The sequence below is a fragment of the Rutidosis leptorrhynchoides genome, chromosome 2 (genome assembly GCF_046630445.1).
Source record: "Rutidosis leptorrhynchoides isolate AG116_Rl617_1_P2 chromosome 2, CSIRO_AGI_Rlap_v1, whole genome shotgun sequence".
NCBI lineage: Eukaryota > Viridiplantae > Streptophyta > Magnoliopsida > Asterales > Asteraceae > Rutidosis > Rutidosis leptorrhynchoides.
The window spans coordinates 506,195,657-506,210,139 of NC_092334.1; the positions used below are offsets into that span (position 1 = coordinate 506,195,657).

A 14,483-nucleotide genomic window follows, 5' to 3' on the forward strand; every position below is an offset into this window, starting at 1 on the left:
CTCTCTCCTCCTTTCTCACCACTTCCTCCCATAACACTCCCATAACACACCATTGCCAACCATGACATATTTCCTCAATTTATTATTATTATTATTATTATTATTATTATTATTATTATTATTATTATTATTATTATTATTATTTAAAATTATTATTTAAATTGATATTGGACTAGAAATTGGATTATGGAGTACTACACTGTATTATTTATCAATATACTCTGTATTATTTAACCATGGGTCCACATAGATAGAATAATAAAATAAAATTAAAATAATAAAATAAAATTAAAACCCCAAACTCTATCTTCTTCTTTCTCCATATTTAAACACAGAACCATTTTTTCATCCATTTTATACTCTTATTCACTTTCAGAATTTCAGCAATCAAACAATTAAAATTATTAAAATTATATGAAAAGCAAGTAATTTCCGTCCTGGAATATGCTTGGGGAAGGATTGAGCGAGCACGAAATGGAAAGAGAAAGTGAAGGGCGGCCGAGGGCGGCCGGAATGCCATCGGCGCCCTCGGATGGAGGCATCCATGACTTGGTTGAAGACGGGCCGTTGGGAATGGTCTTATAGTCTTATGCGAAACAAGTTGAATTATTTGTAGCTTTTATTGGGCTCAAAAGCGCGGGAACCCAAAATGCTGTGATAAAATGAAAACACAAAAAAGGCCCCTCTATTTTTTCATTTATTTTTAACGAATCCCGCCCAAACCACACCTTACATAAATTCGCCCCCTTTCTACCCTATTTTCTCTTCATCTCACTCACACAAACCCTAACCCTAAAAAAACTTTTCAAATTCACTCTCTCGGTACGTTCGTTTCGGTATTTCTACGCCGCTGTTTTCAAATTTTGTCTAATTACGCGTTCTAAGTACTGATTTTGCTATATCTCTTGTTCTAATTTTCAGATCCGACGATGAAAGGAGGAAAATCAACGAAAAAAGCCGACACAAAGTAATATTTTATATATTTTGGTTTATATAGTTTGTACTAGTAATAACAATTTTTGATCTGTTAGGTTTATAGTGATTAAATTTGTCTTTCAGATTTCGACGCTGTTATTCTATTTCTAATTTTAAAGTGATTTTTATGTGATTGAAACACTCTGCAAGCTTAATTTTGCTCTATTTTTTATCATTTTCAGATATATTATTATAGTTTTCATTAATCATCAATTTTTTATTGTCGTTTTGTGAATTTTTCCATCAGATCTCGAATTTGTTTTTTTTTTATTTAAATTTTTTGCTACATATTTATTTTTAAATTTATCTTTGCTATAAATTCAGCATGATTGGATCGGTTATTTTTATGTGTTGATTTATTTATTTATTTATTTATTTATTTATTTATTACGGAATATTTATATATTTTTAGCTTTACTTTGTTCTGTTCAGGCTATATGTAATTAGCCAATTGTGTGGTCCATGTTGATCCTTTATGTGTCATTTGTATGATTGATTTAAATTAATGTTTTCTCTAATGTAATTTTTTCCAGGTTAACTGTGAAGAAATCAGCACCCAAGGCAAAGGGTGCAAAGGATCCAAACAAGCCCAAAAGACCTGCGAGTGCTTTCTTTGTTTTCATGTAAGCAACTTGCTATTCATGCATAAAATACAGTTAGTTATTTAGTTATTTAATCTTAATTCTTTATGTTTTCATATTGATTTATTGCAATTATTACACTCTAAAGGGAGGAGTTTAGGAAGCAGTTTAAGGAAGAAAACCCTGGAAACAAATCTGTTGCTGCTGTAAGTATTTCCATCTAAATCCTTAGAAATATTATTAGTTTCTGTTATCTGTTTTTCATGGTTTAGCTGTAACAAAAAATTACAGGTTGGTAAAGCTGGAGGTGCAGCATGGAAAGCAATGTCTGAATCTGTAAGTAACATACATATTTCGTGTTGTATGTCTATCTAGAAGCAGTGGTGGAAACAGGTGGGGGCAAGAGGGCACCTGTCCTCAGTAGATTTGCAATTTTTAGTGTAAAAATTTTAGGTTTTTTGATTTTGCCTTGTGGATTTTATTTTATTTTTTTTGCCCCAAATCCTCCATATTTTGCCCCCAAATCACCAAATTTTGCTTATAAACCTTCATATTTTGTCCAAAAACCTTAATTTCTTAATCTATAACTCTGTAGGACAAAGCACCTTATGTTGCCAAAGCTGAGAAACGAAAGAAGGAATACGAAAAAACCATGGCTGCCTACAACAAAAAAGTGGTATTTTTTCTATTTTATGTTGTGTTGGTTATTTAATTTGTCTATGTATCATAGGACTGATTGTTTTTTTGTTTTGTTATTATATTAGGCTGATGGTCCTAACGAAGAGGAGGATTCTGACAAGTCTAAGTCAGAGGTTAATGATGAAGATGATGAGGAGGGCAGTGATGAGGTATATGCTTATATTTAGTTGTTGACTTTGACTTTATGAAAACTGTAAATTGTTGCTGATAAACCTATTGTTGTGTATGTGTTTTGTAGGACGAAGATGATGACTGAAGTGGGGTTTTTATGTAATGTTCATCATGAACTATATCTGCTTTGTAGTTTTAAAATACTTGTAGCAAAGGCTGGACCTTTTTAGTAATGAATTTGTTGACTTTTGTTATGTTTGTTAATGGAATGGTATTCTGTAAGTTAGCTATGGTGCATAGAGAGAGAACAAGTTAGTTTTATTGCTTTAGTTTTTTTACTTGTGTGTTACCTGTTTGTTAACTTCTAGGCCCTAGGGTAATCTTTTATGAAATGCATTATGGTATTTAGAAAACTGCATCTTGTTCATCTTTGTGTCATTCATTTTCTTTAAAAGGCATTGCCTTTTAAATATGTTAAAGACATATTTCTCTATGAAAATGAACTTTCATACATAACATACGGTGCTAAAATAGTTGCATGATACAGAGATATAAATGGTATTTATTTTATATTTTCTCTGTGATATTATCTAAATATCAGTCACCACAAATACCATGAACATGTTGAACACGAATACTTATTTGATTTGGCTCACAAGTAAAATGCCTGTAATAAAGATAAAACCATATTAATTTAGTATGAACAAATCCGTATTGCACGATTAATTAAATTTAGTATAGATTGTAGACATACCACAACCTTTTTTTTTTCCCCCGAGACAACCATCATCTATTTACATCCTTAAGAATTTAAGAATCTATATTAGTTTGGAACATCAACAACATTCTAACATATAACTTGTTAGTTTAGATTGATATATGTGATGATTACATACACCAAACAAGTAATCCTAATATTGATGATGATGATGACGATGATGCGCTGAACCTGAATGGACATGAGTTGGTACAAAGGAGTTCTTCGGCTGTTTGGCTGATTTTAACAATCTCAAGGCCTACTGATCAAGCATAGAATGGATCTGGCGGGTTCGGTCTATGCTTGACAACGGAACAAGGGGATTTAAGGGTCATTTTAGTTTAACTCTCCGGTCCAATGTACCGTGAATAACCCCATTGTGAGATGAAGGTTTCGATAGAGGTGGTTAAACGTCGACCCACCATCATCGGGATAGCCGGTATCGAGGGCTCAAGGGAGGTATTAGGGTTAATGTTCACAGAGCGTTACTTGTAACCGTTAAAGTGAGCTCGAAATGTTTTGAGTCCGGTAGCGCGGGTGAGCAATGCACGATCTGCTAGCGCAAACTGCCAACAATAGTAAAGGTGTGATGTAACGACGTCGTCGAAGTTGAGAAACGGAGGTTTTAGTTTTTTATTTATAGTCTGGTCTAGTTTGTCCACGAGTGTTGATCAATAGGACCAAAAAGGACATGCTTGATCCTGAACGTACCATTTTGCCTGCAAAGCTGGCAAAATTAAAAGTAACCTCTCGGGCAGAGGCGTCTTTGGACATAGACAAGATAGGCAACCGCCTAGGGCCCAAACAGTTAGAAGGGCCCAAAATTTTTAATATGTATATATTTTCTTTAAAATATTCAAATAAATAAGATAGAAAATTGTCAATTAATGGATTATTGTAACTTTAAATAGTTAAATACATTGTATGTGAAAAAAATAGATAAATTTAAGTGTTATCTTTCTACATGTATTAAAAAAAAATTAACGTGTATGAGGGCCCATTTTTATTTTCGTCTATGACCTCGAAATTATTAAGACGGCCCTGCTCTCGGGTCTGTTTTCTTGTCGGCCATAACCGCTCAAAAGGTTATGGCACCGTACAGTGTTGAGATCGTGCTACACTATTACTTGTTTGTTTGTATTTTATCTTCTTACCACTTGTGGCAACCTTTTATGCATATTAGCGCTTGTCTGCTTGTGACAGCGCCTTTCGTCTTGTCTTTCATGCATGCGCGTTTTTGCGATTGGCGCCTTGTGTTAGTCTGAACTAATGATTAGGGTTGTAACACGACATGTGGTCAGCGTGATGCGCTTTGCGAGAGATTCGAGTATGCGTATCATTACCTACGACTCGATCACTTAGCACGATCCCTCAAGCGAAGAAGCTAAAATTCACTTATTCTTACAACAAAGAAGAGACCAACAAGGTTGATTCTAATGTAAGGACTGCTAACAATCAATGTTTGGATGAAATTCTGCTCCAATCTATATGATAGATAGTTCACCACATGAGTACCCAGCGCCATCGGAACCAGCCCACAAGCACGTAAATTTAACTTTTAACTTCCATCTATTTTGAGGTCTTATGCGTCCTTTAACCACCTATGCAAGGATACGTCGGCAAGACAAGTATGAACAATCCTACTCTGCCTAATAACAACCTTGGGCAGTTAAGAAATCTAAACTATTTACGACTAAGACAAACGTACTTAAACTATCTCCTGGAATCAGTGGCAAATTTAATAAATCTAGAAACCTTAGATGTGAAGCACACAAATGTAAACAATGTATCCGACTCAATTTGGAAGCTTACAATGCTTCACCATCTAAATCCGAACAACATTCGTTTTGCCATATCACCTAGCAGTTGTTCAACTCTAGTCACATTATGGGGATTGGTTCTAGACGAGAAGATACATCAAGAGTTATCACAACACCACTTGAGTCGGAAGATCCAAATTGATAGGGCTATCTATAATAAAATGTGAAATTTCTTCATTCACAGGAGGCTTATGTTGATTTGCTATCGATTTAACATCAGGTTTCAGATAACATTAGAAGTTTAAGACTGTATGACCATATCTAAACAACTTGTTGCTTTTTGTTAGGGGCTGTTTACTTATCTCCTGAATTTGCATATGTTTCCATTTGCCTCTTATTGTTTGATTCCATGTCGCTTGGAAACAGGCCAATTTTCAGATTAAGTGACAGAGAAGCAACAATTTTACTTACTGAATTAAGAACTGTACAAAAACAGACCATTAAGTGGTAAATAACCATGCCCTTAGACTTCCTTACATACAAGTCTCACACCACACTGTTTCACCTTACAATTAATGCCACAACATTTAAAGGAAACCGTAATCTGATTCTTTACTTTCTTCCATTTGGGGTGCGATATCCTGAAACTCAACAATATTTGATCAGACTCAAAATTGGGATCATCGGTTGCTAAATGGGACCATTCATCGATGAGATCACCATCGGTATTTTTGACAGTGCAGTAGATATCAGAAAATGTACTTGTACTATCATGGTTTTTGGGAGTGATTATAGCACAAGTGGCCAATCCTTTAAAGTCTTTGTAATCCCAATCAGTTGGTAACTCCACCTTTACATAATCTCCCATACTTTTATCACAAAACCAACTTGGAGTTCTACTTCCAGGAAGAAATATATGAACCTCTTCAAAGACATCAAATCGTCCCTATTCAACCAAAACTAAATCTGTGTTAATAGCCAACTATCTTGTTATATAATATATAACTATAATTATAATCAAGGTTGCAAAAATCGCTTCTCGAGTAGTACTCGGTTGGGACTTTTGAGGGAGTAATCGGCAACTTGGGCAATTGCAGCGAGTAATCGAATTGGACTTTTTATACAACTGAATAATAAATTTCAAAATTATATGTCTAAATATACAATAAATGCATAGAAATATACATAAACGTTAAACATAATCGTCTAGAAACATAAACATAATCTTCATTTGTTCAAGAACTCTAAAATTCTAATTTAAATCTAGATACACATTAGAATGTTGACCAATATTGACCAATTAAATTCGATTTTGACCCATTGACCGCCATTGAACAACTAATTACTCGGATTTTGGAAATTCAGCATGACCACTTCGTAAAAGGAGCACTCAGGGAGTACTCAACATTCATCGGGGAGTTTTACAACACTGATTATAATTATAAAACATAATATAATATATACATATATAAGATTTATGTAATATATACCTGGGGCAGTAATGCCGTAAGCAGGCTGTCAATGGTCTGTTTCTCGGCTACCTTTGGACAATTCTTAAAATCAAAAACAGCCCTGCCAGCATTATACACGGTTGATAGCTTCGGTAGTTCGTGTAGTGAAACGCAACTTTGTGCATCAAGGTTTACGATCGTAGAAGGAAGTTCAGGCAGTACTTGAAGATTCTTACAGCCAATCAATCTTAAACATGAAAGTCGAGTAAGCCAACTAAAGTTTGCATCTATGTTCGAAAAATCATTTCCACTTATGTCTAGCTCTTCGAGTGAGCGTAAACTTTCCAGGTTACATAAATTAGAACTTGATATATTGCAATGGCTAACATCTAAAACTGTTAGTGAAACTAAACTTGACAATGAAGGCAATACCAGAGTCACCGGGTGAAAAAATTGTGTTAAAAGTGACGAAAGAGAAAAGAACGAATGCCATGATGGGCGAATTTCAGATAAGTTTTCCATTTTCGAGCAGCCGGAGAGGATGAGATGTTTGAGTGATTCAAGTTGAGTTATATTTGGGAGAATTTTAAGGTTTTTGCAATTTTTAAGATTTAAGAAAATGAGCATCTTTAGAGTTCCGATTGAAGGGTGAATTCGTACCAGATTTTCACAACCGTCAAGTATTAGTTCTTTGAGATTTTGAGTTTCTGTGAAGTCTGGTGTCTTTATTAAGTTGGGACAATGACTAAGCTTCAATAGTGTCAACTTTTTGAACCCCTAATATAAATAAAAAAGAATTAAAAATTAATGCATTACATAAATTACAAAAAATGATATGGAGTATAAATCTTCAAATGGAAGAAATTAAGAAGATTGAGTGAATTTAAAATAGACTTTGCGTGACTTTCAACCCGTTCCGTCTTCATATATATTTTTTACTTGACCCGTTTAAAATAGAAAACTGACCAAATCAACCCTTTGATAAATAAGCGGGTTGATTTTGTCACCTCTAGTATACATAAATATTTGATGACCAAATAGAGTACCTTTGATTCACTCCAGATTTGTTTGATGCAACTATATGACAGATCAAGGACACGAAGGCTCTCAGGGAAAAACGATGACGGTAAATGTTGAAACGGGTACATATGCCAACAAAGCAATTCTAATTCACTTGACAAATATTCAAGCTTCCCTGAAATAGCGCTCACTTTACACTTTACGGAATTGGTCCCTCTAACGCTACTCAAGGCTCCTATATATATGTTTAGCAATCGAAGATTTTTCAACTTCGTGAAACTTTGACCACAAATATCGACTTCTGAACATGAAAGGTCCAGTGCCAAGCCTTGAACCAGTTCAGTTCCCTGTAAAGAAAAGAAAGTTACATATAATTATAGAAAAAATTCAAAATTAAAGTATTTGCAGGTCAACCTCATCCAACCTGACCCGTTTCAGCTTGTAGTAAAAAACCTACTTGTCACGACCAGAACCATTTGAACCGTTACCCAACATTACCGACACACCTAATTTTGTATATTTAATGTTTATGGTCACTATACCTGGCAATCAAGACTCATACACCAAAAATTGGGTCCATTGGGTCAACCATTTGGGTCCATTGGGTCTTGAGAAAGCAAAGGGAATGGGTCCAATATGCACCCCTCTTTAATCCTTTAGTATGTTAGGTCCATCTACACCCGTTGAAACCCATTATACAAAAACATTAAAAAACTAAAAAAAAAAAAAAAAAATTGGAAAATTAGAAAAATAATAAAATTAAAAAGCTAAAAAAAAAACAAAGAAAAATAAAAATTATTTTTTTAAAAACGTAGATTTTTGTAAAAAAACAATAAAAAAAGCGAATAAGAAAAAATTTTATGAGAAAAAATGGGTCTTGACCCGACCCAACCCGTTCGACCTGTTTAGGTTTTGAAACCCGTTCGACCCATGACCTGTTTTGACCCAAACCCATTTGAGTTTCGGCCCCTTTATGGTCAGGGAGAAAACACAGAGACAGTAATTTACAGTTTTACCCCTGCACCTTATCATTTGTCAGTACGTCAGATACATCGGTTGGACACCACAATCTGCTCCTCTTCCCAGGACCTTCAGATTCATCACGTACTATTTGCCGACCCATTTCTTGAACCAAATTATGCATTTCTATCCTATCTTCACATATAGTTATAAGCGACTTATCAACTAAAACTCTAAGATTAGTTGCAAGATATAAGTCACAATCATCCAGTATTTTAACCACATACTCTTTCTTCTGTCCTTTAAAGAAACACGCAATATCAAGAAATACGTTTTTCTGATCAGTATCTAGTTCGTCATAACTTTCTCGTAACACTCGTAACACTTGCTGTATAAGTTCGTTACGATTAGTTTGAAATTTATCTATTTCAACTCCCCATTCATGTAGACTTTTATTAAACAGAAAACTGCCAAAAGTTTTTAAAGCAAACGGGAGTCCATTAGCATATTCAAGTATTATGTTCGTAAGCTTTGTATATTCATCACGAATCTTTTTATTTCCAAAAGCGTACTTATTAAACAACTCACGAGAATCATCATCATTCAAAACTTCGATTTCATACACGTGTTCTACTTGACAACTTTCGAGCAACTGTTTATCTCTGCTCGTTACCACAATCATACTTCCAACACCAAACCAGTCACGTTTTCCCGCTAGAGCTTCAAATTGGTTTAAAAGATCCACGTCATCAACTACAATAAGTACCTTTTTACCCTTCATCAGTCTCTTTATTACGTTTACCCCTTCACCAATACTTGATATATGTAAAATCTCGTCTTTTATGATGTCATCAAGAAGTTTCTTCTGAAGATGAACAAGCCCGTTTTGAGTCGCGATGTTTTTAACATTTTCACAGAAGCTGCATGCTTCGAAATGTTTATACATAAGGTTATAAATAGCTTTGGCAATTGTTGTTTTTCCGATTCCACCGATGCCACATAACCCTATCATGTTGACCTTATTTGACTCGACAAAATTTAGCAACTTCATATGATCTGTATGAGCATCCAATCCAACTAGGAAGCTACCAGCATGTATAGGCCCATCAATTAGTTTGTAAAATATCTTCTTTGAAATTATATCAATGAATTTTGACTCGTCCCTACAGAGCAATAATGAAGTTGCAGCATAAGGTAGATGATTAAAGAAGAGGATCGAAGAATAAATACAGGTGGCACACGTGATGGATACAAGACTAAGCTAAATGCCTATGTAAGATACAGAGTATATGGTAAGACTTAACAGTGGTAGTTTTGACCCGTTTATTAAAACAAACCGGTCAAGTTTGGGTTGTGTTTTACCTCTAACAAGTAAAAAAGTTAAGAAAGGAAAAGGTGAAAAATTTGAAAGAGGCTCAAAGCACCAAAAATGTATTTTAATGTTTCAAATCTCTGAAAACGTTTTACTTAATAAACTAGGTGATTATTAAAGTCGTATTCTAATTACGTGCATATTAGTTTTGTAATCATGTTTGACGCACTAGCTATTGATCAGAACTACTTCAACATATATAGACATAAAGTGTTCGGGTCAACCTGACCTTTTCCATACAAGAAGTTACCCGTTTGGACAATGTATTTGACCAAATACCACCGACCCACTCATTTTGCCACTAGTAAGACACAAAGACCTTTCAATGCAGAAAAAAAAATTATCATACTACAGATGAGGGGTAAAGTAAAATAAAAGGTAAACAACTAGATCCATGAAAGTTAAATATATTTTATCCGAATTAAAATAAGGATTAACGCACTGAATATTTACCCATTGATCAAATTTTGTAGATCCCATCCTGATAAATTCCCAGCAAAGGTTAAAGCTTTTTTCCAATTCACAACCTCTGTTTCATGTGGAGCTTCATGCTTCAACAACGCTTCTTCATAGCACCCCGTTTGATTGCGCACCATTGCTGGCTCTATGTCATAAAAAATAGGCCAGACTTCATATTTGCCCTTTTCCCTCTCCTTGCACTCAATCATCTTCACAAGTTCTTTCAAACATGATGTTGACGAAGCATAATTGCGTGAAAATACGACTATTAAAATCCTAGACTGTACAATAGCTTTGTACAGTTCAGAAGATGCCTCGTTTTCTGTATTTGACTGATTATATTTCTCATAACAATATATTCCTTTGCGTTTTAAATCGCTAAAGAGATGATCTATGAAGGTTTTACGAACTTCTTCTGTTCTATAACTCACGTATACATCGTAAGCTCGTTGATTACAAGATGACGAAGCCATAATAAACTGCTAATAGTGTCTACTGCGTCTGACAAAAGAAAAATGCATGCAAATTAACAGATGCAATGTACATAATCATAATAATTAAAGAAGTTATAAGCATAATATAGATGGATCATTACTCGTGATACAAGAGTCACACCTACGGGTTTAATGTAGATGGAGTGACTCGTTTACAAACTTAAGCTTCATAAATCGTTTAAGCATTTGCTATTAAATTGATCAGGATGTTAGTTTATTTTGGCTAGTAGAAGATATGTTTATCCCACATTGGTGGGAGGAAGATGTGAGGGGTGAGTGACTTGGTTATATAAGAGGGGCTAAGTCTTCATTCCAAATCGCGCCAATCAATACACTTTAAGTATTTGATTATTTCTTTCTTTCTTACCCTTGTTTGAGAGTTGTATTAGTTAAATATTTTGGAGAGTGTAGTTGGCTTAAGAGAGTCGTCTATATCATTGTAACAATTTGTGATATAGTGTATTTTCTCTCTTTGGGGGCCGGTGATTTTTCTCCTGTTTTGGAGTTTCCACGTTAAATCTTGTGTTGTGTATTGTTCTTATTTCTTTACTATTATTGTTAGGCTGGGTGGTGGGAATTAGTGAGACCGTAATTTCCCAACAACTGGTATTAGAGCGTCAGGTTTGACGGGGGTCTCGGTTATAGGAGTCGGAGTATGCTCTGTGGTTGCCACGTGAGTGGATCGTCCACATCAGAAACGAGTTCTATTGATCGTATAGGGTATCTGGTTAGACAATATTTTTTCTGATTCGTAGTAATAGTTGGATTTGTTAGTGGCCTAGTTGTGGATTTCCGATTTAAAGGGTCCTGGCTACCTGCTACATCTTTTGGCTATTCGAAACGCGAGCAAAATCAGAGAAAGTTGTTGTCTATAGGATACGGATACGATGTTGAAGTTCAGTCCAATGAGGTTTGATGTAGAGAAATTTGATGGGATGATCAATTTTGGCTTATGGCAGGTTCAAGTCAAGGATGTGTTAATTCAGTCCGGTTTACACAAGGCTTTGAAGGGTAAACCCACCCTTGTTCCTGGCAGTGATTCTAGCAGTAAGTTCGATGAAGAAGAATGGGATGATATGGATTTGAGGGCAGCAAGTGCGATTCGTTTGTGTCTTGCAAAGAACGTGCTTGCAAATGTGCACGGGTTATCAACGGCAAAGGAGCTTTGGGTTAAACTAGAGCAGTTGTACCAGGGCAAGGGCATCTCAAATCGGTTGTGTCTTAAAGAACAATTTCATACTCTGCGTATGGATGGGGGTTCAAAGATTTCAGATCATCTAAGTATTCTTAACGGTATTGTTTCAGAACTGGAGGCTATTGGAGTTAAAACGGATGATGAAGATAAAGCTTTGAGGTTGATATTATCTTTATCATCGTCTTATGAACACATGAAACCTATTTTGATGTATGGGAAGAAAACTCTGAAGTTTGAAGACGTTACTAGCAAGCTCCTATCCGAGGAGAAAAGACTGGAAGGTAACGGGGTCTCGTCATCAGGAGATACGATAGTGTTGTGTTCGGATAGGCAGAAGAGAAACTCTAGAAAGAATCTGACATGCTGAAAGTGCGGGAAGACTGGGCATGTAAGGGTTAATTGTCCAGGTGGAGCTAATCCGGCAAATGGCTCCAAAGACGCTAACATTGTCTCCGTTGTTACGGAGAGTGACGAATTCCTCTGAAGTCACGTCATCCTCATGGTGTGTCCGCGCCACCGTGGAAAGGGATGTTCGTTAGCGGTTCCACAATTACACATGGGCATTGGTTTGGCATTTATGCAGGTTGTGTGGTGGAAACTGATGTTGTAGCTGATGGGACTTTCGGAAAAGCCAAACAGGGAAGTTGCACCATAAAGTTTCAGCTGGTTGTTCAACAACATGTGCCGAGGTGAAATGCTTGGAATGTGATATTCTAAGTGCTATACTCTTAATGGTGGAGTATGATAATTCTTGTTAAGAGTTATAATTGTCTGTGATGACAATGATTGTCGGTTTAGACAATGTTCGATGAAGATGCAAGTTTTGTCTCTTGGGAGATAATGTCAACGGCATGAAGATGAGGATCTTGAAGTTGTCGTCGAGGAAGCGTCTACATCGGTTATCCTTGCAATGTGGAAGCATGGTTATCTTCTTCTATCCAAAAGGTGGAGATTTGTTGGTTTATTTTGGCTAGTAGAAGATATGTTTATCCCACATTGGTGGGAGGAAGATGTGAGGGGTGAGTGACTTGGTTATATAAGAGGGGCTAAGTCTTCATTCCAAATCGCACCAATCAATACACTTTAAGTATTTGATTATTTCTTTCTTTCTTACCCTTGTTTGAGAGTTGTATTAGTTAAATATTTTAGAGAGTGTAGTTGGCTTAAGAGAGTCGTCTATATCATTGTAACAATTTGTGATATAGTGTATTTTCTCTCTTTGGGGGCCGGTGGTTTTTCTCCTGTTTTGGAGTTTCCACGTTAAATCTTGTGTTGTGTATTGTTCTTATTTCTTTACTATTATTGTTGGGCTGGGTGGTGGGAATTAGTGAGACCGTAATTTCCCAACACAGGATAGACTTTTAAGATTTGTTAGCATTTAGTAATATTTATCTTAGTGTAATATTCATTATTAGAATGCTCCCAACCATGACAAGCTTACTCACAAGGACTAGTTGTCACATCAACGTCACATCAGCAGTTCCTCTCCAGAACTAACCCAGAACTAAACATTCCCAACCATGACATACTTCTTCATAAAAATTTGAGACCCACTATATTATTTAATTAATTAAATATACAAGTATACAAGCCAATAATACAACTTAAATATACATATACCCACTATATTGTCCGTGTTGCTATCTGCTTGAGAAAGAAAATAAAGAGGGCGAGGACGGCAGGGCAGTTACATGGCAGCCGGAGGGCGGACCAGTGGGCCCAGCAGGGCGGCTTCAAAGGCGGCCTCCATCACCACACCGTTGGGAGCACTCTTATTGATTGATATTCATTTAAATAAAAACTAAATTAGTTTGATTAAGTTTCGACTTAGTATTATGTTTCTTATTAATCAAGTTTATCTAAGCTATGAATATAGGCTCTTGTAATTCAATTCAATCAATAATATGATGTTATATCTACTTATTAAAACTTGATTGCCAAATGTTACAGTATGTGATTAAAATTTCTATACCAGAGGTACTGAACTTGATTTGTAGTTCGTAAGTCAACGTTGTGTAATAGACCGGAAGTTATTGAACCTGTTTTAATCAACATATAAAATAAATTAATTAACCGCAACTGATTCATTATGAATTTTGTATTTTGTACCTCGCCGTCGTCGTCATTGTTGTCGCAGGAGGTCCGGTCTGAAGATTGTACAAGTCCGAGTCTTGAACGGAGACGGATGATATAAAATTGACCAAATGTTTGAGATTTTAATTTAGTACCTAAATATAATACGAAGTATAATATAATTTACCTGTTAGGCACAAATTCGTTAAATTAAAAGCTCTTTTAAATTAAAAAATAAAAAAGAATCATTTCAAACTATTTTTTGTACCTCGAATAAACGAATAAACTCGAGTTGAATGTAATTATTTTTTTAATAGTGAGATTGGAGTCACTAACGGACATCATTAAAGTAGTTCTCACTATCTGATCATATCCATTTCACATGTCAAGAATGTTCCTTTTCCTTTGAACAACTGTCATAAGAGTATATGACTGATTCTGCGTATAGTCACCCTAAAGAAGCACTCAACGATGCATCCAGAATACTCCATAACCAAATGCATTATGAAATCTCTAGGTAAGACTCAGGGTCGTCTCAACAATTTAAAGGCCTAGACGAAAATAAAATGGGCCCAC

At 35.5% G+C, this 14,483-nt stretch overlaps 2 protein-coding genes across 5 annotated transcripts; one reads left to right on the forward strand and one right to left on the reverse strand.

Annotated features, from left to right (window-relative positions):
- The first annotated feature begins 713 nt into the window (after positions 1-713).
- Positions 714-2,702, forward strand: LOC139892781 (high mobility group B protein 3-like). Of its 2 annotated transcripts, none has more exons than XM_071875903.1 (8): positions 714-822; positions 922-967; positions 1,509-1,598; positions 1,705-1,762; positions 1,848-1,892; positions 2,152-2,229; positions 2,321-2,404; positions 2,494-2,702. In XM_071875903.1, exons 2-8 carry the CDS (start codon positions 930-932, stop codon positions 2,509-2,511), a joined length of 411 nt encoding a protein of 136 aa, XP_071732004.1. In that variant the 5' UTR covers positions 714-822; positions 922-929; the 3' UTR covers positions 2,512-2,702. The 2 variants fall into 2 exon arrangements, with proteins under 2 accessions (XP_071732004.1, XP_071732003.1); XM_071875902.1 differs by having other exon boundaries at positions 715-822; positions 2,152-2,232.
- Positions 2,703-5,350: 2,648 nt separating this feature from the next.
- Positions 5,351-14,045, reverse strand: LOC139892783 (disease resistance protein Roq1-like). 3 transcript variants are annotated; one of them, XM_071875906.1, is made up of 7 exons: positions 13,944-14,033; positions 13,807-13,873; positions 10,140-10,646; positions 8,379-9,477; positions 7,546-7,701; positions 6,374-7,111; positions 5,351-5,829 (listed from the first exon to the last, which is right to left on the reverse strand). In XM_071875906.1, exons 3-7 carry the CDS (start codon positions 10,616-10,618, stop codon positions 5,407-5,409), a joined length of 2,895 nt encoding a protein of 964 aa, XP_071732007.1. In that variant the 5' UTR covers positions 10,619-10,646; positions 13,807-13,873; positions 13,944-14,033; the 3' UTR covers positions 5,351-5,406. The 3 variants fall into 3 exon arrangements, with proteins under 3 accessions (XP_071732007.1, XP_071732005.1, XP_071732006.1); XM_071875904.1 differs by having other exon boundaries at positions 7,381-7,701; XM_071875905.1 differs by lacking the exon at positions 13,807-13,873 and having other exon boundaries at positions 7,381-7,701; positions 13,944-14,045.
- Between the last annotated feature and the right edge of the window lie 438 nt (positions 14,046-14,483).

Excerpts from the sequence above, each read along its gene's own strand:
- LOC139892783 (XM_071875905.1), bottom strand. The coding sequence starts at position 10,618 with ATGGCTTCGTCATCTTGTAATCAACGAGCTTACGATGTATACGTGAGT. Across the intron at positions 9,478-10,139 it reads CTACAAAATTTGATCAATGG|GGACGAGTCAAAATTCATTG; the intron begins GTAAATATTCAG and ends ATTGCTCTGTAG. Across the intron at positions 7,702-8,378 it reads ACGTACTGACAAATGATAAG|GGAACTGAACTGGTTCAAGG; the intron begins GTGCAGGGGTAA and ends TTTTCTTTACAG.
- LOC139892781 (XM_071875902.1), top strand. The coding sequence starts at position 930 with ATGAAAGGAGGAAAATCAACGAAAAAAGCCGACACAAA. Across the intron at positions 968-1,508 it reads ACGAAAAAAGCCGACACAAA|GTTAACTGTGAAGAAATCAG; the intron begins GTAATATTTTAT and ends AATTTTTTCCAG. Across the intron at positions 1,893-2,151 it reads GGAAAGCAATGTCTGAATCT|GACAAAGCACCTTATGTTGC; the intron begins GTAAGTAACATA and ends ATAACTCTGTAG.